This window comes from Aptenodytes patagonicus, chromosome 6 (assembly GCF_965638725.1).
Source record: "Aptenodytes patagonicus chromosome 6, bAptPat1.pri.cur, whole genome shotgun sequence".
Classification (NCBI taxonomy): domain Eukaryota; kingdom Metazoa; phylum Chordata; class Aves; order Sphenisciformes; family Spheniscidae; genus Aptenodytes; species Aptenodytes patagonicus.
Genome location: NC_134954.1, coordinates 15,394,181 through 15,420,107, shown reverse-complemented (window position 1 = coordinate 15,420,107; position 25,927 = coordinate 15,394,181). Strand labels below are relative to the sequence as shown.

Here is a 25,927-nt window from a genome sequence, read left to right as displayed (position 1 = left end):
AGTCCTGTTTGTAATGTAGAGATGGCAGGGAAGTAAAGGAGACTTTTTTCCTAACCAAAACACAGGAATGGATCCTGATAACTGGGTTCTATTTCTATTTTCAGCAAAAACTGGTGCATAATCTCGGGAAGGACATTTGGCATTTTAGTGTCTCATTTTTCCATTTTCAAATGAGGCTATTATTTTCCATTAATTTCCAGATTTTACATCTGACAGAAAGGTTTTGAAGTGCAGGCCTAAAAATAGCTGTGGAAGAGGAGAAAATTATTTTCAACTAAAAGTTAATCCACCAAACAACTCTCTCTCCCCCTTGCCAGTGGCATTGGCTGGACTTGAAATCTTTCAGTTAGAAAATAAGAAGCAGGAGAGAAGGTGTATAAGCAACCTGATCTATGTGAATGCATATATAAATGTGTGTTTGCACATATATATGCGTACATATGTCTCTAAAACCATACAACTCTAAGTAATCATTTCCACAAGGTCCCGTCCAATATACAATATGACAGTGGAACTGGGCAAATCTACAAACCTTCAGCCCAGAGCCCTCCATATTAGAGTTCCTTTTCCAGCAGGAAAAAGTCCTTTGACCACACTGCTCTCCCACCTGTGGAGATAAACTGCTAATGAACGTTGGTCTAATGATTCCTTCCTGTATTCCTTAGCCATTTCCCAATTCTGGGGATTCCTGGTTGACCAAGAGACCTTGAGAACAGATATACTACAAGGAGAGGGAACTGTTAGAAGTTTGAATTTCAGAACTGGAGGAAGGGAAAAATGATGATGCTGTAAACTGTAGTTTGAAGTCTTTCTCTCTGTACAGGAAGGTCACAGTTCACTGCAGTATGGAACTCTGAATGTTTGAGATGCTGACATAGTTAAGTTATTTTCATAACATATTAATTGGGAAGCTGTGTGAAGATTCAGCTGTATGAATCTTTTAACTGATGATCCTGAAAATATCCCTTAAATAGTTCTTCCAGAATGTGAACGGTTAGCCACTGGGACAATTCCTACTTGCCTTTTTATTGTTACTAAATCTACCAAATCCTCTTACCTGTGTTGCAGGTGCAAGTTCTAATTCTGACGTTGAATCAGACTCCAAGGCACTCTTGACATTAGTCAGCTCAGACTGTGATCTGTTTTCTGTGGACCTAGAAATAATGCATTTACATACTCACCACTGCACACTAAGACATGCTGCCTTATGTCTTTCAGGTTCATAAGTACATACTGATTAATTAGTTTATTTCTTTTAACTGAGTTGTTCAACTGGCAGTTATCAAAAGTGCCTGGACCCTTCTCAGTGTTTTCAGTGTTTACTCTTACACTTTTCAGTCGCAGGCAGACAATAGTTAATACAACAGAACAGAGTCAGGCCTGATTCCACCAGTAGAGCCCTGGGTATATATTGGCATGAAACTAGTATAATGGAACGAAGACTTCGCCTCTACCACTGTGCTTCTATTTCATAGCCAGGCAAAATGAGGTTAGGCAGTGACACAAGACTGTACCTGCGGTCAGTGTCTAAGAATCAACCACCACATTACAAGGTTTCATGTTGGCATACGTGCATTTTTGTGCCACAATACCCTAATATTCTTTCTTCCTAGAAAATGAAACCCTGTAGACCAAAATCAAGTTAACTGAGAACTGTAAAGCTCCACGTTAATGAAACACCCAGATAAAGGGCAGGTTAAGATACAGGATAAGCATCATTTGGTCAGAAAACTTCTTCTAGTGTATGAAAATGCTAATTATGGTCATGCGTAATGTAGTGAATGAGTGTTGCTTACATATCAAGAGGGCAGCAGAATTAATCTACATGAACTGTTCCTAAAGGCAAAGTCCAATTTTTCCCTCATTTACGTCCCCTGCAATTTTAGTTGAACCTCATGAAAGAGGTAGTACTTGGCTTGGATATTTTATCTTGCCTCTTCCAGTTATACACAGAAATTCTGCCCTCAGTAGCAAAACCAAAATACACTGGATAGCCAGTGACTGTCAAATCACTGCCAAGCATCCTTTTTTACTCATTTTACTCACATGTTTGTAGTTGGTTTCAGATCTCTGCATGCCTCTCTAGACTTCTCACCACCATTTATTTAATAATTGCACCTGCTACTTTTTACAACATTAAAAATTGCTGGCAAAATGTCATTTTATAGTGCTTATGATTTTATACTTGCTTATGATACATTTTCCAAAATGTCTGCTTGAACACATTTAATGTAATCATAACAGATTTAATAATATGACTTGTCATCAAGCAAGCATTTCTGTGAATTAAGAAAGCTGGACTGGAAATATTTTTGTAAGGAAAGCAAAAAGTTGTACCATAAAAGCTCTTTTGATGGAGCTCTAGATGATGATGATGTTCGCTCTGTAGAAGGGTGGACCTTGCTACTCCTGTCCCCATGAAAATTGACATCATCCCATTTCTCTAGGTGTGTCTGAATATCAACTAAAAAATAAGAAAAGAAAATATGAATCTTTTAAAGAAACTACTGCAGAAAATTTTCTCTCCTCTGTTAAATGTAAGTTATAAAAATGGTGCCACCAAAGACTGTATTTTAGTTAAGGTCCAATATACAGAAATGTTGTGCACCTTTCTAGCTGATATTCTGTGAAAACATTTGGGAATTCACAATATTTTTCTAAATCTATTAGCATTCATGGTCAGAATGTCAGTGGAACTCTTGACTTAAAATCAGTGATTTGTATGTAATTTAGATCTGTTGATAAAATTATACTATTTGATAGTTTTGGATATTTTTAATTTCCTAATTTTAGTCAAATTGTAAAAATAAAACTTCTTTTACTGACTACCATTTGAAAATGACTGTGTAGGCAACTGATATTAAGTCATAATTTGGACTTGCTTTGCAAAAATGAGATGTTCAGCTCCTGTTTGAAGATAAAGTTCTCTAAAAGAATTTCTGTGCTGATGAATGGAAGATTTGCTACCTTGGAATAAATTACATTTACCATGCAAATTTTTCAGTTGCGGTGCAAGTAATTTAGTTTGGATGGAAATAAATTAAATTCACCTTTTCCAAAGGTCATCTATAGATCATGCTGGGCAGGATATTGAGTTGTGTTTGGGATTTTTGTTCAATCTGTATAAAAATAGCTCTTTTGTCAAGAATGTTTTTTTTTTCTCTTGTATGCATAGATAAAGCAGTATTTACAAATATAATGTGTATTTCTGACATCTGCAGTTCTGCAAAGGACATCCAGTGTGGGCTGCCTCTGATTTGTGTCCTTTACCAATTTCTCATGATCCCTCTATAGATTTTTCTACGATTTTACTCTCCCTGACTAAATTCTTTTTTGAAAGAATCCTCCTAAAACTTTATTTGCACATTTAGTGACAACTTAATAGGTATAATGGCAAAGGCAAAATGTGTTTACAGTGTTTCAAGTTTAGCGTTTCAAGTAGTTTAAAATGTGGAACAAAGGTTACACTCCCTGCTAAAATGCGGTGCAACAAAAATCCCAGTGTTGCTCGTTATTTTGTGGTAGTAGCATGGAGAAACTTGTGCTAAGCAAGGCTATGTAGCACTGATATAATAGCTACACTCTTACCTAAATCTAGTGAAGACTTGTCTGAAACTCTGGCAGTCTGGACTTTCTGCTCAGCATCCACACTGATAAGGTCAGAATTGTCTGTCTTCTTTCTGTGGGTTGAGGCTTTTAAGCCTTCACTTCTTGATGGAGTCTCTGATTTCTTTGCTTTGTTTTGGGTTTGTAAGACAGGTTCACTAAGATCCAATAGATCCAGACCTGTTGATAATACTTAGAGACAAAATGTTAGAATTCAATGTTGCTTTAATTCAAATAGCTCACTTTTTAAAATTTGTTTTAGTTGGGAAAAAAATTATTAATGTATTTGCATTTGACTAGAGTAGGTGTATATTTCCCGGCTAAAGATAATGACCAGCATATCCAAATATGACTAGGGATTTCAGGTGCTTAACTGGATGCAGTTTAAAAACACTTGATTTGCATAAAAGGCTTTTCCTCTGAAAATCTCAAAGACATCTTAGGTCTTAAGGCTCTGGCCCCACTCCACAGATTTTCTTATGTTGTGAGGGTTCCCTGTACAACTGAGGTTTTAGATAAGATTTGGTTTAATCTTATGATTTATCAAGTACTGGTTACAGCTGCTTGGGGCACTACTGTTGTGCCACATGCCATTATGGAAAAAGCTGAAAAGTAGACAGCTTCTTGGGTGGACCTCTTGGGTCATAAAGGAATAATGGTACGTTTAGTGATGGTTTCTACTGTTGTTGCTGTTCGTCTTTTGGGGGATAAATATTGAATATAATTATAAATTCTACTGCTATTTCTATTAAGGACTATATCAGTATAAAAGGCATGTTCAGTCTGAGTTCTTCATTTAAAAGTTGCTTAAAGAGTAACATTTAAAATTCTTTAGCACTTAAAAGATAAAAACTCCCTCTTTATCATCACTTTATAGGGCAGGTGTTTTTGACAGATCAATTTGTATTATCTCTTGCAGTGCTTTATCTGTGTTCTTGGTAAATCACTGAATTTCATCAATCTTCATAGAATTTTTAATTCTGTTATTAAATAAATCTGATTACCCCCCCCAAATCTGATAGATATTCAAGGCAGATATAGGATCTACAGATACTTACTTTTTTACAATAAACACCACTCTTAAACAACCTGAAATATTTCTATTCATCCCTGTAATAGCTTTCGCTATATATAAAGGAAAAAATATTATTTACAATTGTTATTTAATTCAGTGTTCCTGTTATTAAAACTTGCATATTGCTTTAGACACATATTAACTAGATGTGAAGATAATCACCCAGCTGTCAATTAGTCATTTTAATAATTTGCATGTATATAGATTTTAACTAAATGGCTTCTAACAAGCCAAGTCATTTTATGAGACAGCAATAGAACATAGTAGTGCTATGCTGATTTTATTGTATCTCAGTTGATCTGCTCAACCGCTTTGATTACCTTTGCACAAATACTGAATAGGAGGAGGCCAATTTCTAAAAACACTTCCAAAGGACAATATACTTCAAACATAATTCAATATAATTCAAAAGGCTTTCAGGATTCACTCTTACTTTTTATTATCTGCTCTACTAGCTCAGTGCAACACAAAGGAGCTATAAAATGCGTTAGATCCTTTCACTAATAAAGTGTCTGAACTCAGCCTGGATAAGCTGGTTTGCTATCTCTTCCCTTTTCTTTGACATCCCATCCAAGTTTTTATTAAAGAAAATCTTTCTAGAGTAAGGAATGGGTTTGGTTAAAACCAGACTAAATGTTGCTTACCCATAGGTTAAAATTTTGCAAAAACAAAGACTGAGAATTGGTCAAACTGATATGTACTTCCTGTTGAACTTAAACAACTTCCCTTTAATTCAGCCCCAGAGATCTGCTAGAATACATGTGATTTGGATCACATCAGATTTGCCCTCAAATGTAATGAACAAAGTTTTTTCCACTAATAGGTCAGGCAATTATAATTTAATACCAGCTTGTAATTTTGTGCAAATAGTAACAAATTGAGAAATCACTTGACAAAAACGTACCATAATTAAGATAAAACTAAAATTATTTCTCCCTAATGAGGGATAGTAAAAAAATTTGTTTACCTGCAGTATTTGATGTTACAGGCCTTGCAACAGCTTCTGGTTTAGTTTCACAGAGAAAATCATCAATGGAGGGGCTCAGAAGGGGTCTGCTTTCTTGTTGCTCATTCACCAGCTAGCAACAAAAAAACCAGGGTCATAGAGTGTTGTTGGGATGCAGAATTTAAACAAATAAAACATATTCTCACAAAATCATGCGCTTTATTTTTGATTGTGAAAGTAAGAGATTGCAATTAGAAGATGTACAAATAGCTCTGGGCTTAAAATAAAAAACTGCAGTCACTCTTTTGGGGCAAAATTATATTCCAGTTTTACAGATTGCACAAAAATAAAGCAGCAAGGTGATTTTTTTCCATAGCAATTATTGCATACTATTGCTTATAGGGCTAAAGTATACAAGGCCTGATGTATCTCCCTTCAAATCAATGGGTGAAGTTGGCCTTTTCTATCACCAGGAGGCTAAGCAGGGCTTTTTTAGTATTTGGAAGTGGTCATTTTTTTCACCAGTAACATGCCTCCCCACAGAACTTGCACAATACCATTTCATCTAGCAAATGTGCATTAGCCCATTAAACAATAACCTGCTGAGACAGAAAACACTTCTCTGCAATACAAAGGCATATGAGTAACAGTGGATGGAGCCTGGTGAATGTATGAACTTCCCGCATGAGTTTTGACTGTGTGAACACTCACAATACAGTTTTTATTTATGAGCAGTTTTTCCTTTTTATTTTAATTGCATGAATGCATTGGTTTTCTGCTACCTAAAAGAAATCTCTATATTACAGGCTATTTCATGTATTAGGGATTAAAAAGACAAAACAGTAAAATAGTCTCATAAATAAATAACTCTCTGCTCTGCAATCTATCTCTGATTGGAGGATCAAGACCTAAGCTGAGCTGGATGGATGCCTGATGGTGTGGCCTGCATTTACTTCATCTTTAATAATGTGAAAACGTGTTTTCCCTCTGTCTGTTACTTTCATCTGGAGCTATTTAGCTTTACTTTTATCCTCTCTGCTCTCCTTCTCTCTGTTCTGTTCTCACTCTTTTTCCATTGTTGAATTTTCAAAACTCTCTCAGATATATTTGAACTTTTAAATTTAGGATGCTAACATGGAGTAAAACTGGCAAAAAAGGTATTTACTCATCCTCATTTGATATTTGTTAATTACTGGCATTTAGCTACTCCAGTAGCAGAATTGCCTCTAAAGTTATTACAGTGAAACAGCTTAGATTCACTGTTGTTTGGTACTTGATTTTTGTATTACAAGGTTGCAAGAAAATACTGGAGCTATTGAAATAAAAAGTCCATTATTTTGACGGGTCAAACATTTAAGCTGGTACCTAACACTGACTGACTGTAGAATATGTGCACTTACTCATTTGCCCAGGACCTTACAGCTTTGCACTGAAATACCAATTTACACGATTAACATGGAAGACAGATGAGTGATTGCTTGCCCAACTGTGTGTAGCAGAACGTGCAAATGCGGGCATTTAATTTAGAATCTGGCAATTATATTGTCCCAAACTCTAATTCTGCATATGCTAAACCCAGACTGCAGATGCACCTTACGGGTGACTTAATCATGTGGGTTTTTAACTCTCCGAATTGATTGCCCAGGTTGCCGTCTCATTCAACGCATAGAAGTTACTTGCTTAATTTTGTAAATCTCAGCACTTGATTGGAAATTGCACTTATACCAACTGCACACCTTTGATTTCCATTAAAGGTGGCTCTACAGTACCCACATTACCTCCAGGTGTATACTTTTACCTAATACTGATATTTAAGACTTAAGAGGACCTTATTTTTCTGTTTCTGATTAGGTGACAGTCCTTACTCATTTCTATAGGTGAAAAAATGAAGGTGGATGCCTAGTTAATTCTTGTCCAAATTATTTTTAATGTTTAAAAAGTTTCTTTATGATCAAATCCAGATTATCAGCAAAAATTGCTTGAATACATTTTTCTTTCTGCATTTACACATCCCATTCTAGTAACTAGCATCAGTAACAGCTGCTGCACTTTTGCAACAAGTTGCATATTCGGGTGCACATAGCATCCAGCAGAAAGATTGTCAAAGCCTCTGGATCAGCTGGATCTTTAATGATCTATTCTGTGATACACTAACAGCATAAAGAAAAATCCTACACCATTCGGAGGGGGACAGGAGGGATGAAAGAAGAGGTTCCATAGGAATCACTGTAAATGTAAAACTTCATAGGAAATATTCTGTTTCTGGATCTATAAGAGTGTATCAATAGGGTACATTATCATGTAAGATTTGGATGCTTATCAAGTTTCCCATTACATTCCATGGAAATTTTCTTTAATAGGAAAGAATGGGAGAAGGGGGGAATGAAGAAGGATCATGAGAACCAAGACAGCCAAGATCACTCACTGGAGACAGTGAAGAATAGAAAATCTGAAGACCAACTGGAAAGGCAAATTATTGCCAAACCTGTTGTGGGGTAAGAGAATAAGCTCTGGGAAGAGCAGCAGTAATGCTGAGAATCAGAATCGTGGAGGGGAAGGAGACTAGAATCAACAAAGATCTGAACTTCTCCAGGGTTCAGGTGAAGTATGAAGTAGCAGATGTGTGGCAAATATTTTTTTCTTTTCAAAGCTGGTTACCACATCCCTAGACATTTCTTTATTATGTTGTTTATATAAGGAAGACCTGCTCAGCAACAGGCCTTCATTAGTTTGACACCAGCAGTGTATTGTTCAAAGTCCCTTGAAAAAATTCTACCATCAAACTGAAAGAAGATTGGCGGTAATATCCACTTCATCAATTTTGCCAGCAAACACCAAGATTTAATTTTTACTAAGTTGTGTCTTCTTTCTGCTGCATTTGCAGCATTTTTGTTTAATTAGAAAACAAATAGATTAATCTTCTCTGACTCTTACTTTGTGAACATATACACTAAATTCATCAGAGATGGGCCACCCAAATGATCAGAGGAATAAAGAATGCATTTTACAGGGAGACTAAAAGATTTTACATTTTGTTGCTTAGGCTAACAAAATGAAGATTGAGTAGGAATATAATTATTCTTCATGTATACATAAAGGGAGAGTGGTTAGATGACATTGGAGGAGGAAAGTTATTTCAGCTATAGAGAAAGGCTGGCACGACAACAAAGAGATCTAAACCGGCCATGCATATATCTGGTCTGGGAATTAAAAGAATCTAACGATCACAGCAGTGAAGTGTATGAACAGTATTTTTTTAGGGTAGGGGGAGAAAAAGCCTAACTATTTAAAATGGCTTTTGACAAGCTTTCTACATGGTTGTTTATGATGTGATTGCTTTTGAGAAGTGGACTGTGGCCCAGAGGATACCTCCCAGTCCTGTGTCCTATACTCCCATGACTAAGGACTGGAAGCTGTAGGAGTGTCTTATTAAAAGGACTGTTCCTGTGAAAAATAATCTGCTTTCAACTGAAATATCTGGGTCAAAACCGAGAGCCAATATATGATCAAGTCTATTAATTCTCAATAAATACAAACTACATATGTGTAGCAATAGAATGTATTAGAAAAATATGTTTTTGTTATGAGGCAGGCATGTCATGATGAATCAAACCTTAACAGGTTAAAGAGTGCCATGAGCTGCTATTTTTTCCGTAGGTAAGTGGGCAGTGGGGTAGGTTTCTGACATTACTGTGTATGCAGTGCCACTTGCTAAGCCCTCGGTCTCACACTTTGGATTTCATTTTGCTGCCTCATATATTGTACCAAATTTTTCCCTAGTTTAAATCTGCTCAAGTTATTAGAGTTATATCAGGCATGAATTTGGAGTAGTGCTGTAAAGCATTCATGAGATGAAAACTATTATCTATATTAAAGTAATAATTTATGGTTCTCAAGCACCTTTCAGGGTGAATATCACAGAATGCTTTAAAACATTCATGAATCAAGCCTGGCACCACCGCAGAGCTGAGAAGTATTATCTCTATGTTGCAGATGAGAGAAGCAAAATGAAATTAAGAAAGCCGCCCAACGTCACCCAGCGCTGGAGGAAGCGGCGCTGGGAGCAGAAGCCAGGTGGCTGGCGCTGCACCGCCGCACAGTATTTACGTGTGCAATATTTGCACACATGCCAAGCTGTATAGACTCAGCTTGTGAAACTGTTGATTTCTGAGTACTAATTTAACCAGTGAGTGCCACGAATTCTCATAATGTCTCTAAGAACTTAATTGTTCTTTATAAAATCTATTTTAACTAAAGAAAAATCCCCCATGCTCCTTTAACTGAAGGATGTCTAAAATCTGTGGAGGGTGATACTCCCTATTACTAATACATCTGAAGAGACTTATCGATAGTATTAACTACTCCTAAATTCAAATGAATTTTCTGTGACTGACTTCTGCTGTTGGACAGCACCACAGAAAAAAGCACTTTTTCTCACCCCAATACTGCTATTGGACTTTTTTGTTCCAAAAAGCATATCTGTGGGTTTTTTCCGTGCTGTGGGGGAGAGTCAAAAGTGTCATCTGATGGCTGATATCAGCCCCACTGCTTAAATATACTCAAAGCAAGGATTATTTAGCAGAGATCTAAGACAAGGCACAGAGGCCGGGTTGGGCAGTGGCAATTGCTATGCTGGAAGCCATGTCTGCCATGTTTTCCCTCAGTGCCCTGGGCTGCAGGACTATCCAGCCTGCACTGAGGAGAATCACCTGGTCTCCATTTTCTGTGCCCTGTCACCTGCCCCATCTCCAGCTGTCTGCATTTATTCAGCTGATGTAGTTTATTACTTGCAGCTGCCTTTGCTGACGAATTTTCCTTTCCTCAGTGCTCTGGTTTGGCTAGTGGTCTCCATGCTGCCTCTAGAGCTGCTGTGAGATGAGGAGGAGGCGGCAGCAGCAGCTCATGGCAGTTCCCTCTCTGGGTGATCCTCAGGCCTGAAAGGTAAGTGGGAGCCCAATGAATGGTGCTGGTTTGGGGTAAAAAATATCAAACCCTAGGTGGGCTTGGGCATGGGTGTGTTGGGGCAGGAGGGGAGACATTGCTGTGGAAGAGGTGCGGTGCTGGCCCCCTGAAAGGGAGCAGTGGCCATGAGAGGGATTTCTTCCCTCTAGCTAATATACAGCCTGGCCTCGGCTTGCCTCAGTCACCCACCTAGCACCTCTGCCCTGCAGTCACCCCTAAAACCTCCCAGGCCTTATTTTCTCCCCTTGCTCCCACAGGAGTGCCCTGCCTGGTAAAACACCTTCCTGAAGCCTTGGCCCCAGGGCCTCTCCTCAGGCCTGGCGCTGCCCTAGGGAGCCTGCATGGGGCACAGCGAGTGCCCAGTTGCTATCATGGTGGCAGCTCTGCTGTTCTGTAAAAACTTGTTTTCTGCTCGTCTTCAGGGTCTTTGGCTTATGGTTTTAATGCAGGTGCCTCTTGCAATGCTAGTGTCAGTGGTGCTGTGTTTTACTGTGCCAGAGACAATGTGAGCTTATGTATGTACACAGCAACTGCTACGGCTTTGGTTTTGCTTTGCTCCCAGTCTACATCTTACGTTGTAGTGAGAGGGTTATGAAATACCTAGGGAGTAGCCTGATTTTAAAAAAACAGAAAAAAAGAGGTGGGCAGTTGACAGGGGCTCTGTTGTGAAAAGTTTCCACAGAGCACCTTAGTTTGGCCTTGAGGCAGAGGGAGCTGGAGCATACCTGGTGCTCAGGGGAATAGCTGAGAGGACCAACTTCTTACCTAGTGTCACATTTACAGTTGATAATGTTCACCTGCACAACTTGCCCTGCTCATGGCTACAAGTGCTTTGTCTGCTTTCTCTTCCTAGAGTGCTGGGGCTTATTCTGTGGGAGTGCTGGAGCGCACCCAGGCTGTCAGTAAGGTATGGTCCTGACATCCCATTTTATACACTCTCTTACTGCATTCCTGATCTTGATCTGTTTGCAGTGCACAATGCATGCTGGTTTGTTTCTTTTTTTAATGTTAGTAGGGCATGACATAATGCTAGTCTTTAAGATAAATTATTTGGAATCTAAATTGGGGGGTTCCAGTCAGGCATAGGCAGCTAATTAGCACCTATGTTTTGAGCACATAATGAACTAGTTCTCTTAAATTAAGTGCCTAAATTCCTCCTATCTTCAATAGGAAGAGATAAATGCCTAGAAAAGCAACTCCAGAGGGAGATCCTCCCTGCCTAATTTAGGCTGTCCCTCAGGAGGCTCTCAAAGGCACCTAGCTTTCCCACTGGTGATACATGGAACTTATTTTAGAAGGACTGGTTCAAGAGGCACCTAAAATTTAGATGTAATTAGCTACCCAAGTTAGTTGGATTGGATTCTACCCATTTTGTCACCTGAGGCTGATTGAATTACTCAATGCGCTAATTTAGGAAGCCCCAAACTACTAATGGGTAATCCTCCTGTACAGTTCAGCAGCAAAGCTGTTCCTGGGCACTTAGGTCTTTTGCTGTATTGCCCACTCAGTGTGCTGGTGAGACTGCGTTTGGGCTGCTGACTGCATCAGTGAAATGATCTGACCTAGAAAGCTCAGGGTATGGTAATGAGCATGGGAGAAAGTAGGAACCTTTTAATTCAGATTTTCTGTTGGAGAAATTGTATTTTTGAACTGTACTCTGAGAAACTTGTCTGCTGCTTGGGTGAGATGAGACAAATAGGTGAATGAGTTAGATTAATTTGAGTAGTTTCAGTGTTATACTGTTCTTTGAACTTAACCAGAGGCATCTACTAAAGCATGAATTTCAATCACTAATTAATTTGTATAATACACAGTAATGGTTCTTGATAGATAGGTTCTCTGCACCTATTTGGCACATTGTGATCTTTGGTGGCATTCACTAGGGTAAGAGGAAACAAGTGAATTCATTTCCACTAACTAGCTATTTCTGAAAACTGATAAATGGGAATGACAACTAGAAATTGAGGTTATTGCTCTCTAGAGCATAACTGGAAGTACTGGCCTGACAGTTGTCTTGCAGATCATTATCTTGGCAGGATAAGAACTGGAAGACCTCCTTTTCAGCTCACTGAGGGATGTTTGGAAAGGGAACTCCTGAAAAAATCACTAGTCTCATGCTAAAAGTTCAAATTGCGTGCTAAAAGTTCAAATTGCGTGTTATGTTTTTCTTCACCTGCTCTTCTAGCATGTTTATAAATATTTCACAATCAAAATTACCACCTCACGCACTTTATTTACTATCGTATAGTAAGTGTGATCACTACTTGACTTTTTGCATCGTCATTGTGCCAGGGTCATACTAATTTTTTCTCTGTCACTCTAGTGTGAATTTATGTTCTGACAAAACTGACATGTAGCCAATTACTTGGTTTTCACAAGATCAGAGAATCAATTCATAGGGCACACAGTATAATAGACATCCACCTAACATGAATTGCAGGAAGCTCTAAATTAGAACTGAGACAACCTCACTTCACCCTCCTGCAAAGAGCGGTTTGGTGTTGCTGCCTCTCTGAAGACTAGTCTTGCTCAGCAGGTGATAACTGGTACTCTGTTGCTAAGTAGTAGGTAGTGTGTGGAGCGGCCTGTGAATCAGATGTGACAATATCTTACCTGAAATCACACAAGCCAAGTGACCCCCTGGGGCTTAATGCAAAGAACTGACAGAGGGCTTGTGTGAAGTCAGAGAAGCTGTGGGAGGATTACTATAGATGCTGTGTTGGATATTTAAATTCATGTGCCAGCTGTGTTTAAAACCTGTGCTTGATATCTAAATTGGTAAATGATAACATGCTTATGTTGTGTCTTGATAACAGTTGCATTGCTTGGTGATAACTCTTTCTGTGATCGCTGTGTCACAGTAGCATCCTATCTGTGTTTGTAAGTACTGACCTATACAAGTTATGGTGTACTGCTAAAATATCTCACAGTTCACTATCTCCTTCCCTCTGTTCCTCTTGGTCCGGCTAAAGGAAACTAAACATGGGAATTGTAGTTGTATCTGGCTCCTGCATTTTGGCCTTGCTCCAGCAAAGCACTTACGCATGTCCTGCAAAACTCAAAGTTAAGCATGCGCTTAACTGTCTTGCTGGATCAGAGCCATGGGGGAAGGGGAGAAAAGTTACTCTTGTTGTCATATTTCTGCTGTGACTGACAATTTGGCCTTTACTACTCATAAAAATGTGATTTACTGTAAATCTGTTGCATGCTCTATGCACTTTTTAAGTAAAGGAAGCTGTTTACTAAAATGGAGCACCTCCCTTTCCTGGGTGTTAGATGATTTTATTTATTTATTCTCCCTCACTTGGCTATGCATTGTCTTTGTGATGTTACCCTGTGATTTGTGTTTTAGCCTCTCCCCTTCCCCGTACCACTATCAGAACTGGAGAATTACTCTGCAACAGTGATCAAAGACAAAATTAACTCATCATAGATGCTTAGAGATCCTTAAAGTAATATAGTCACTAAGAAGTTACAGAGTGTTCCTTTAAAGAAATTATTTCTGTAATGTTAGTTTATGGAAGTACCTAGTCTGTGCTCCTAAAATGGCCTGCTAGTTAACTGAGGGATTAACAAATTTGACATGTTAAATACAGGTTGGGAAAGTCCTGTAGAACAGGAAGGCTACAGAATCCAAAGTTATCTGTTGAGAAAGCCCTGAAGAAACTTCTACAGTGGGAGACCTGGAGGGGCACAAGTGTCATGACTGGGAACAAATGGTAACTCATGATGCTAGATTTTGGTTTCTGTATCATTCATTGAAATTACTTTTTGTGTGGCAACTCCAGCTGAAGAGGAAGTCAGGCTTTGAGAACCACAGTTCTCAAATGCTTTTAAATAAGGTGCAGAGGACAGAAACTAGAGGAGTCCTGTTTCACTCGCATTGCAGGTATTACATTTGTACTCTTGCAGCCTCTCTGGGGGCAACTATGATGATTGCTTACAAAACATTAGAAAATTATTTAATGTTTTTCATTAGCTGAAAGTAAAGAAGGCTGCCAGCACATGGAACTGAGCTGCATGTACAAATTCTTTGTGAACCACCAGTGATCCATAGATAAGTTCAAGAGTTTCAGCAGTAGTGCATTGTATACAGCCTCATGCGCTATTCTGAGCATGGTACGTAATCGAATGTCAATTTAGATGAAAGATGCACAACTGATGCTTTTTTAAGACCAAATCTTCATGCTATGGCAGCATGAAGACTGTAAAGACAGAATTAACAGTATCAAATATATCGTGGCTTATCACAGAATTTAATTTTTGTAAAGCTTATGCCATTCCTACTGATCTTCAACTGTATGGAAAATGACCTTTGTTCATTTCCCATGCAACAAAATTCATCTTTTACTGTACCCTTGCTGTATCTTTGCATATAGGCTGTAATTACTTTGAAATCACACAGATTTTTCTTGTCCTTTCTGTGGATTTTTCTTTTAAAACAGAGTTCTGTAGTATATCTAGAATAAGGCTGTGGTTTTGGATGAATTACCGTGGGCAGTAATAGGAAGCAAGTCATAATTTCTTGTTAAGTTATACAGCCTTTCTCCGTAGGGATCTGTCATGGCATGTGTGTTTGCTTTGGAATGTTTTTTGCAGATTGAAAAGCTTGAAAGTCGAAAGCTGTTTGTGAATTTTTTTGGACTTGCAATTCAGTGGAACAGTTTCACTGTACAAACAGCGAGTTCATTGAATATAGAACAACTGTAGTACATGGCTTGCAACCTTTAAAAGGATAGTATATTTTTTACTTAGGGTATTCATGAATGAAGAACCAAAAAATTTCTAAAAATTAATTCCTATTTATAAATAATTCATATTAAAAAACAGGGTTAAACTGGCATAATATATTATTTACAAAAAATGTTTGTCCAAATCCTTCTGTGCTTAATGAATGGTAAGGCATTTTAAAATGTATGAAACAGTATAATTAATTTTTTATTTTATGAAAAAATTGCACCATCAATTCCCATGGTAATTTCAAATTAAAACTGTTATTTCATGGAAAATGTATTTAATTTATGTGACAGAAAAATCTGTTAGGCAAGCAGCCAATTTATGACTTTTAAGCATATTGTCAAGGCAACTTTATTATACTCATGAGAATTTCTGCTGAAATTATTCATACTGCCCTAAAAGCAATAATAGTGTTGAGCAGTATTTAACTTAGAGGTAAATAATCAATCAATGTTTGTGCTGCTAGGCATGCATTTATGAATTTTGTATTTTTTTACCCTTCTTTTATTTACCCTGTTTTAATAATAGATGAAAAAGAGTTATCAGTAGGACTTAAATGTCTCCTGCTAACCTACTCAAAATTTATAATAAATCAAATGAGACAGATTTGAGATGTACGGAAAATACTGCTAATGAATTTATCATGAATCCTTTAAAAAGAATATAAAAATATGATCTTGGGTCTAGTCCTCCTAAGATCAGTGAGGAAATTGCCACTGTTCTCAGAGAGCAGATTGGAATGTAGAGTGAATTATTGTAGTCCAAACTTAATTATTGTCATTATCTAAAACTGGCACAATTTCTGCCTTTTTTTTTACGTTAATGTATATCAATTAGTTAAAATGGAGTTAATTTTGGTTTAGATTGGTATAAAAGAGAACAGAAGCTAATTACATGCACTTTAACTTTCTGCCATTCTGTTGTAATGTTATTTAGTAAACATTTATGGAGTGGGCTGTAAGTCAATGCAAGTCTAATGCTAAGAAGCTTAGAGTGAACACGATTGATTCAAATGGGACTATAACTTTTATAAGGAAAACTGATTATGCAATCAAATTCATGTACTGAGTCCTTGATACACATCAGAAAATCTACTAACGACATTGGGAACTGAATATTAGCTATCTTTACTCTGTTTCCTTTATAAAGTTGAAGGGAAGCATTCAAAAGATCTCTTATCAGAGTTTAAAACAAACAAACAAAAAAACCAAAACAGACAAAAAACCAAACCCCCAGAACAAAACAAAAAGCCCAACCAACCAAGAACACCCCCCCACCCCCACCCCCCCCCCCAAAAAACAGTGGAATTTAGGCAGTGGAAGTGTTTGAGTATTTTACTTATAAGCCCTTGAGCAAATAGAAATGTGCTTGGATCAACAAATGGCATGCAAATGAAGGTCACTTTAAAAAAAAAAAGTTCCTACTCTGAATACTAATACCTCATAGAGAGTCTATAAAAAAAGTCTTAAGCATCTGGTGGAGCTAATTGGGGTGCAGTCACGAAACATTTCTTTTTTGACAACTTGTGTGTTGTAGCCTGCATTTTTCATGGGATAGGATGAATTTCAGCATGTTTCTTACAACGTAATTTCAACTTTTTAAAAGTCTTTGCAGTTCAAATTCTAAAACTAAGTGTTCTGTAGGTTAACTTTTAAATTTAAAAATCATAAGTAGTCAAAATTGTACTCTGAGCAATGTCTGTGTAGTTCATGTAAATTCTAGGTAGGCAGTCTCATATTTTTCAGTTATAAACAGAAGTGGGGATAGCTTTCAAGATATACTTTGCATTTCTTTTTCTTACTGGTGAATTTTTCATGGGCTCCCATTTTTGTTCCATATAATACCAGATTATATTTGCCACAGGATCATCTTGGACAGGAATCACCTCCTGCAGGTCTTTTTTCTTTCTATTATCTTGATAGGGATCCTACCATCACTAGCTTTCCAATTTATGTACTCTAATGAAGAATCTAAATTAGGTGTGATGAATCTGGGACAAATAACTCTTGTGACACTAGGAGATTTGTTTGTTTAAAATCAGGCTGGCAAGGCATTTAAGCATGCACTTTTTACTGCTCAATAAAGCAGTTAATCATATTTTAAAGTATAAGTGTGGATCGAAGTACTTTATTGAATCAAATCCTTTGAAGTTCACTGACCTGTAGTAAATTGGGAATTTCATAGCTGACTGTACAATTAAACTTTGACTCCAGGGGATATTTAGGTTTAAATTTCTCATTACAAAGTAATTCTGAAGTGATCTTTTTTCCTCCTGTAAAATGCAAAGAAGCTGTGAAGAGGTTAAACAAAAATTTTATTTTGGAATTCAAATCAAACTTTTATGCACAATTCTTCTCCTTTATTTCTCTGCCTCAGTTAGCAGGATATTTGCTCATAGCTTAACTTCTAGTTAATCTTTGAACCTTCAGCAAACTTTCTTTCACTTTTTCTAGGTTCTATTCATATAAAAATACCTTTTTTCATTTGTTCCAGTCTCTTCTGAATTATCTTTAAAAACATAAAGGGAGACAGCAGCATAGTATAGAGTTATGTTCTACAAAACCCATTAGTACTGAAAGCTCACTCGATGCTTGAAAGTATTAAATCTGGCAACTACTGAATGCTTCTCACACTAATAAAGTGACTTTCATTGAAAGTAATATTTATCTGACTTGTTCTGTGTTGGGTATGTTAACATTTTCCAGAGGAAGAGAGCGAAGAGGCATCTCTTAAAATATAAATTCAGGGGCCTCTGTTCATTATCACTATCTATTTCTCTCAAAACGAGGATTTAGGGTCTCTTCTTTGTGTATCAGATTCTACTTAATGCTTCCTGTGGAGTCTGCTTCCAGAGTCAGACATGATTAATCCTCCATTCATCAAAGATTTTGGAAATAGAATCATAGAATCATTAAGGTTGGAAAAGACCTCTAAGATCGAGTCCATTTCACTTTTTTTTTTTTTTTTTTTTTACTTTTAGAAAAGCCAATACTCCTCTATCTGGGCTTGATCCTTGCATTTTACTTGCAGGTTTCTTGCTTAGTTTTAGGGATAGAGCAACATAGATACCTAATGTAAATAATTACTTCCTAAGATACGCACGTGCCTGTACTGGGTTTGGTGGTGGTGATAACTTTAGAAAGACCAGGCCTTATTCTCATGACCCAATTTGATCTGGCTTGGGAAACTCATTTGCAGCCAATTTGGAACTTGCATGTTTCACCCTGTGAGCAGCAACCACGTCCATCTGTTTCATCATGTAAAGAGCAGAGACAAACACTTTGATGGTGATGGCTTAATGTGTATCACAATATAGCAGTGCGTTATTCTGAACGAATGGTCTGAAGGAGAGGTTTACACAGACACACTAAAGAGGAAGCATCTCAAAACAACGTTACAGCCAGACAATTAGGATACAAATGATGTATGTGATATGGTCGTATAACTGCACATCACACATACATGATGCAGAGATGGCTATGGAAAATACTCACTTTTTCACTTGATTCTGCTTCCTTTTGGCTTCTGCACCCCTTTGGTGCATAGCAGGGAAGTAGGTATTTGTGTTTAGTGGAAGAAATTACACTGACTAACAGACACAAGCATTTTACTCATAAATTTATCATAGACTATTGCTGAGTAGCCTGACAGACAACCACTACAAATGGTGCATTAAACATTTAATGAACCCAGACTGAACCCCTGGCCCTGTTGAAGCCAATGGAAGTTTTGCACTTTTTTTTTTGGGGGGGGGGGGGGTGGGTGGGGGTAGAGGGGGGCAGCATTTTATGCTGGTTTCTGATTGTTAATCGCTTAGTAGAAAATTAGAAATGATGCCTTAAAGACAGCATCCTTTTCTTCTGTGCAATTACTTCATAGAGTTCACCATGAGCAAAATATGGTGTTCAACAGGGGCTGAGGAGGAGATTGCCAGATCTGGTTTCCAAAGTAGTAGATGATATTTCTACGACATGGGTGTATTAGTGCAGCGCATCTGTGGTGCTCTGTAGGAGAAGTATGCTCTGGCCTGGTGTGCATCTTAAATACTTTCAAAAAGTACAGTAGCTGTTATCCTAAAACATGAAAGGAATAAAGCAGGATTGTGGATTTTGTTGGAGGCTCTTGCAAAAGAACGCCTATGTGGTGAGATTACTTCCATTAAACCTCCTGTTGAGTAGGAATAACTTATGTGCACTAAATATTAACAGTAAACTAAACGCCCTTGCTTGGGGAACAAATTTATGTATGCGAGCAACAGGAGGGAATAAAATCCACTCTTGCAGTGAGATGGAAGCGTTGTGTGTTATGGTAGTGTTCAGTCACTGTCTTCAATAAACTAATGAAACCACCTAAGGCTCGATGGCAGCTCCAAGGTGTAGGGTTTAGTGTGATGACATTACGTCCTTCCTTCGACTGAAGCTGTGGAAATGAAAGTAATGGGGTGTGCAAAACAACATACTCTGACGTGGACCAGGAGTAGAATCCCACCGAGAGCTTAGGGATGGGATCTGAGATACTGCAGATGATACTACTGTGAAGTGGTTGTTTCTTACTTTATATATGCATTGAATATTTTATATATGCATTGCAAATGAGCGCTTGTGGCATGAATGCTGACGGCATGAATTATAATTGCCGTTTTAAATCAGTTTTAGATAACTTTCTGGTAGCTGACATATCCTGTACTTCCTACAACTCCCTTTATTTGGGGGACGAAAATGCATTTTCGTTTCAGTTTTCAGGTCAAAACATCTGAAACCCCAAGCGATTGCATTATTTACTCCACGCCGTTTTTCCCTGTGTCAGTGAGGAAATGGGACACGGATGTGAGATCCTCCCGCAGATGGGTTCACCCCGCTCCGCTACAACTGAAATTGCACCGAGGGGAAGCTAAGGAGAGGGTGAGGCTCCCCTCGGGCTGCGCGTGCCGTGCGTGGTCGGTGTGGGGCGTTTGCAGCTCCCGTACGGCTGCAGCCGGGCGGCGCCGCCGCGGCCGGTGACTCGCGCTCTGTCCGCGGCCTCCTGAGAGCCCCGCGCTCCGCCCACCTGTGATGCCATAGTAAGGAGGGGCTTTTCTTCTGCAGACTCCTCCCTCGGAATCTCCTTCATCACCATGGCAACAGCCTTATCTGCCGCCCTAGAGCCTTTCCCCTACAACAGCGAAATCAACAATGGCGCGAGTCAGCAGCGAGCCTGGCAACAACCGCTTCCCAACAATACACCCCAGAACCATCCAGTCGTTAAACTGACGGTGTTTACGGCTGGAAGCAAAGCTTGGTTCAAAGTAGAATACACAAACACTGTTTAAAAATAATAGTAAATTATCTGCGAACCCATTAGTTAGCAGTGCAGTTGGGGTCTAGCCGTAGTCTCGTGACTTGTTAAGAGTTGCCCCATTGAAGTCAACGGGAATATGGTGCTGCCTTGCTGGGGCAAGGCTGGCTGGAAATACTCCAGTGTGAAGGGAAGGATTTGGACCTTTTGCAGTACAGGATCTCCACAGGAATCCCGTCTGGAGCATCAGCCCCTTGATTTAATTTCATTTGCCCAAAAGTTATGTCTGCAATACCTGTTTTTTTGCTTAAAAATAGCATCAAGCTGATTTTGCAAATAAAGCACAGTTCCCTTTAGTTCACTGAGGCAAACTCTCCCTGAAATTTGAAAGTATAACCTGTAGGGCTGGGCCCACAGTGTTTCTAGCTCTAGTAACATTTTTAAAAAGCAATTTACATCATATAAACAGTCTGTTTTTTTGCTAACAGAATATATGGAGCCAAATTCTGCCATCATAGGCATTGCTACAGTTTTCCCAAAAATGGTCATTGTTGTTGAACTTACTGTAAGGATTTTTTTTTTAAACTTCACTTTTCTTAAAATTCACTTAATATATTGTAAATATTGAAGACAAAGTTAAAATATTTTAACATTATTTAATACTTTAGTCAAACAAAAAAATGCACTAACATTATGTGCTATACTCTTTCTGAAGCCACACTCTATTTAAAAAGGGTATTTTTCTTCTTGAATTCACATGGATTTCTGTATTTTGATCTCTTACACTCTTGCAAGTGACAGAGAAAGTCCGAGCATACACGTAAAGCTTAGCAGCAGAACTGTATTATGCTAGTGACCCTGGGCATGTCCTTACTATTATACTTTAAATGCTTCAATTGATTTCCATGGAAGTTTTAGCTGTGCAAAGACTGCAGGATCTGGCTCCATAAAAGCAGTATTTCACACTAGACTTAAATATATTTAAATACTTAAAAGTCTATTAACAGAAGGGGTTCTTTACTACCACATCATATACTAGAATTACTTCCACTAGCGCTGTATTCTGTGTCCAATAAAAAACCACTATTGCTTATACTGAACTACAGGTTGTTTCAGAAACATTTCATCAATTGCAGGTAAAAACATTACATACTATTGCAGTTTTTGAACAGACTTTATTAATCACCTGGTCAATCTTAGGTAAGCTTGCTTGTGCAACACATCACAGTTACCCTACAGAGAGTTCTTTGCATGCTGCAAGAAATTCTCAGAGCAGAAGTGTCATAAATGATAAGCATGCTGGATTTGTGATGCCTTTGATATCCAAAGAACTGCAAAGTCATTGTAAAATTAAATATATTTAATTCAATGAGAATTACTTCTAATTGGTAAGCTTATCAAAGGTTCTTGGCCAATTATGTATATACTCTGTTCATGATTCATGACATATTCCAGGTCTATGAAGCTTGTTTCTAGTATGATGCATGGAGCTATTGTTAGCTAGCACTAATAACATGCTATTTGATCTTTATAAAATGTAGTCCTTTTGTGCCGAGTGCTAGAACAAAATAGTTTATCAGCTAGAAAGGATGCATTGGAAAGCATGCAGTGGTTTTTATTTCTTGCAGAGTAAAAACCCACCAAAGCAAAGGTCAGGTCACTTTTTTGAAGACAGAGCCACTTTTTCTTCAAGGTTTCACCTACTGCCTGAAAAGAGTCATGATACTCGTATTAGTGCCTGCTGTTAACCTTTCGTAAACATAACTCTGCAAAACCCTGGGAGTGGTTGATACCATATGTAAAACTTGTCTTATCAGTTTAAAGTGGCTATAGTACAACGTGGAATAGTAACCTGATGAATACCTCTCTGCTATTTTTTTTTATGAGCAGACTGTATATTTGCTAGTCAAAGCAAGTGGTTTGATACTACTTTTTTTATTAGGTCTTTTTTTGGCTTTCCTAAAAGACTACATGTAAGTCAGGTTGATTTATTTCTGGCTATTCGGCCTATGGTATGAAAAACATTATTCTGAAACTAGAAGTTAGTAGGCAATTTCTTGGATAGCAGAGAAAGGCACTGCAGTGAAATAGCTTAAATTCTCAGATTCTGGTGGAGGGATACACAGGTGTGTATTCATTGGAAAATCCAGTTTTTTTTATTCTGGTGACTAGAAATGGATTTTGTTGTCCAATGTAGTGTATGTAAGCTTGAAAATGTTGGTTGCTGTATTCGCTGTAGTGAATACTATATGTTTAATCCTTGCCTATGAAGTGATTAGGCAGAAGAATTGGAGAGGAATAACAAGTTCTTCTATGACCAGAACAACCTTGTTACTGTTGTGAACTGCAGCTGACATGATAATCTGTAGCATATTTATTACAATAACCATTGAGGGATTAGTCTTTTTTTTTTTTAAAGGTGTTATTTACTTGGCCTCCTTCAATATTAAGTGTTGTTTCTTAGCATTTTGGCTTGCTGTATGTATTTATCTGTTACAGTAGCTTATTGCTCAAACCCTGTAATTCTGTAACAGCTAATTTTACGCTTGCAAGATCTTTAAAATGAACAGTTTGGTGACAGTGCAGATTTGCAAGGTAAGTTATTTTCTCATGTAAACAACAGTTTAATAATTTAGTAAATAAATTTCATCATTCCCTATTTGTCTGCCATATATAAATGGAAACAATTGTGATGCAGAGCATGACAACTTATGTACAAATCAAGACAAACATGAATTGATGAAGGAAAAATACATTATTTGTTTTCATGGAACATATTGCTTAAGAAAAACTGAGACGTGCCAGTATTTCATTATTTGATTTACTTAAAATGGAATGGTTCCTTTAGGTGATGTCTCCAGAGCAAAATAAAGAGTAGAGTTCAGAGTATTCCCATGATGCTAAATGTTTATAATAGAATTGGGTTCAAAACTTAATAACGGTTCCTCTAGGTTTATTCTTTGGGATCAGATAATGGATAGTAATTGACATTTCCAAAGGAGTATGCTGATTTGGCAGGATTTTGTAAGGAAATACTCTATTTTTTTTGCAGCTGATGTTTCTGAATAGTTCCAAATTAAATTTTGTACAAGTCACACTATTTAGATGTGGTACTTAGTAGTGAGTACTTAATTAAGCTACTGTAAGAGCATATTAATGTAAATTTCTAGGACAGCATACAGGCTTCTGTTTTTTTTAAATCACTGATGCATATAGGTTTGTAACCATGCTCATGTACGATAAAGCTTTTCTTCTCTAAGTACATGGGACCAATAGATCACCTTCAAGTCATGATGAGCAGATCAGTTAGAATGAATACATGGACCTATTTGAAACATTACTGTTTGGTGAAATACTATATAATTCTGTAATTCTTTTTTTCATTACAGTTTACAAATTTGTTCTTGTATATGAAAAGCCAATGGCTAGTGCCTTGTAAATATTTAACATTTTGACAACAGTATTTAAACTATAATGATTAATTACAGAAATTCTTTGTCATCATCTATGCAATAAAAGGATTTTATCTAAATCCATAACATAATTAGAAATTTGCTTTTGAAAAATATTTAAGGTACTTGAGTCCCAAATTCACCTTTCAGGAATATTTATACCATTTATTCTTGTGAGAAAGTGAATGGAAAGAAATTGAGTGATGGGAGTCTTTTTTTTTTTTTTTAAAATATGTATACACGGAGAAAGAAATTCTGCCTTTTTATAAACCTGTGCTGTTCCATTTATTTTCCAAAGATTCTGCCAAGCTGTTTCAGCTTTACTTGACACACTACAATGCATCGCTATTCACCGAGCTATTGAAAAATCATCTCAACATGGGCATATTTAAATTTAAGCGTTCGTAAAATAGAAGTTTTAACACAGCTTCCCTTGTAAAGAAATTTGATAGAAAAAAGTGATATGCGGACAGTGCTAGTACATGTATGATACAATTACTGATTTCATGTGGCATCTCTCCTTTCTGGTTGAGGAGAAACAGAATAACAACTTGCTATATTTATGACTATAATGCCAAAAAAGTGACCAGCTATCCTGAACTTTTCACATCGGGCTATTGAATTGAAGTATGTTTAAAAACAAAATAATACCAAGTACTTTTCAGTCCAGAATATCTTGAAGTACTGATCTGCTCTTTTAATAGCTTTAATAGGTTGGGGAGGGCTTTTATAAAGCAAACTTTATGAAAGATGCATTAGTGGTAACTTTAAGTTATAATAGCTGTAGTCCTTCTATGTTAGGAGAAATAACAGATAGAGCTACTGTACATACTGAACTTGGGATGCTCGGCTGCTGTCTAGATCCCCAGGCAGCTGATATATTAGACTTACAGTACCAATTAAGCAGCCTATTCAAAATGGCTTCATGCACCACAAATCTTTGTGTTTTGTGCAATCTAAAAATAAAAATGAAGGGACAAACTTGGCTTTGCTGTTTAAAATTATGCAGCGCTAACATTTTTACCTCTCAAAATGAGCACACACAGCTATGCAATGGTACCATGAGAGTTCTAGTGTCCACAATACGACTTTGAGCTCTTGATTTCACAGATGATCTGTTTATTACTTTGTATTTTTCCCTTCTCAGGCTCTTCTGTTCATGTTTTCTCCATATATCTTTCTTTTCATCATCTATGCTTTTCTACTGTTTTCTAGTGGTGTTATATCTTGCATCTTATATATCATTAAAAATAATGAGAAACCATATGGTGAGGCTGTTTTATGAACCAATATAAGACGGATATTTAAACAGAAAATTCTGTTTTATCAAAGCTCTTGGTAGTTTTTTATTATGAGCTTAACAAAGTGAGGTATATATCTAAGATAAATGGGAACATAATTCCTTTAGGCAGTGCTCAGTTGACTGTGGTGTGGAGACATGTGAACAGGCTATATGTCCTGAACTGAAAGCAGTATTGTCAAGGTAGACCAGGTTTCAGGACATGAGCTAGTATTTCCATATTGTACTTGCATCCTTCAGAACCTCTTATCAAGCTTTCTCTTAGTCCTGGTCTAACCTCTCTTGACTCGTGACCTTTAGGAGTTCATTCTTACGAGATTATGATGAAATACAGATAGTGTTGGCTGCGGAGAAGGAATCAGGTATAGGAAGGCTTGCTTAAGAAGTAATTTACAGTAAAGCAGCTAAATCCATATTGGCTGAGTTGAAGTGTACTACTCATCTTTCATTCCTTTCTTTTTTCATTCTTATGTTGATGGAATAACAGATTTCAATATTAATATGGAAAGACTTTTACTGCATACAAGAAAATTGGCAAAGAAAGGGATAATAGCTGATAAAAGGTAATCAGCACA

The 25,927-nt window shown here is 37.5% G+C and overlaps 1 protein-coding gene across 3 annotated transcripts in view; it reads right to left on the bottom strand.

The window, feature by feature from the left end:
- PEX5L (peroxisomal biogenesis factor 5 like) overlaps nucleotides 1-25,927 on the bottom strand; it is a 119,844-nt gene that overhangs the window by 25,092 nt on the left and 68,825 nt on the right. The window contains exons 2-7 of one of the 3 annotated variants that reach the window (XM_076341317.1): nucleotides 20,373-20,477; nucleotides 18,821-18,859; nucleotides 5,649-5,760; nucleotides 3,589-3,798; nucleotides 2,338-2,464; nucleotides 1,058-1,154 (exon numbers count right to left, since the gene is read on the bottom strand). In XM_076341317.1, the coding sequence (XP_076197432.1) occupies nucleotides 1,058-1,154; nucleotides 2,338-2,464; nucleotides 3,589-3,798; nucleotides 5,649-5,760; nucleotides 18,821-18,859; nucleotides 20,373-20,477 (690 nt within the window). The remainder of the gene's footprint in view (nucleotides 1-1,057; nucleotides 1,155-2,337; nucleotides 2,465-3,588; nucleotides 3,799-5,648; nucleotides 5,761-18,820; nucleotides 18,860-20,372; nucleotides 20,478-25,927) is intronic. The other 2 variants (XM_076341318.1, XM_076341319.1) reach the window with 2 other exon arrangements.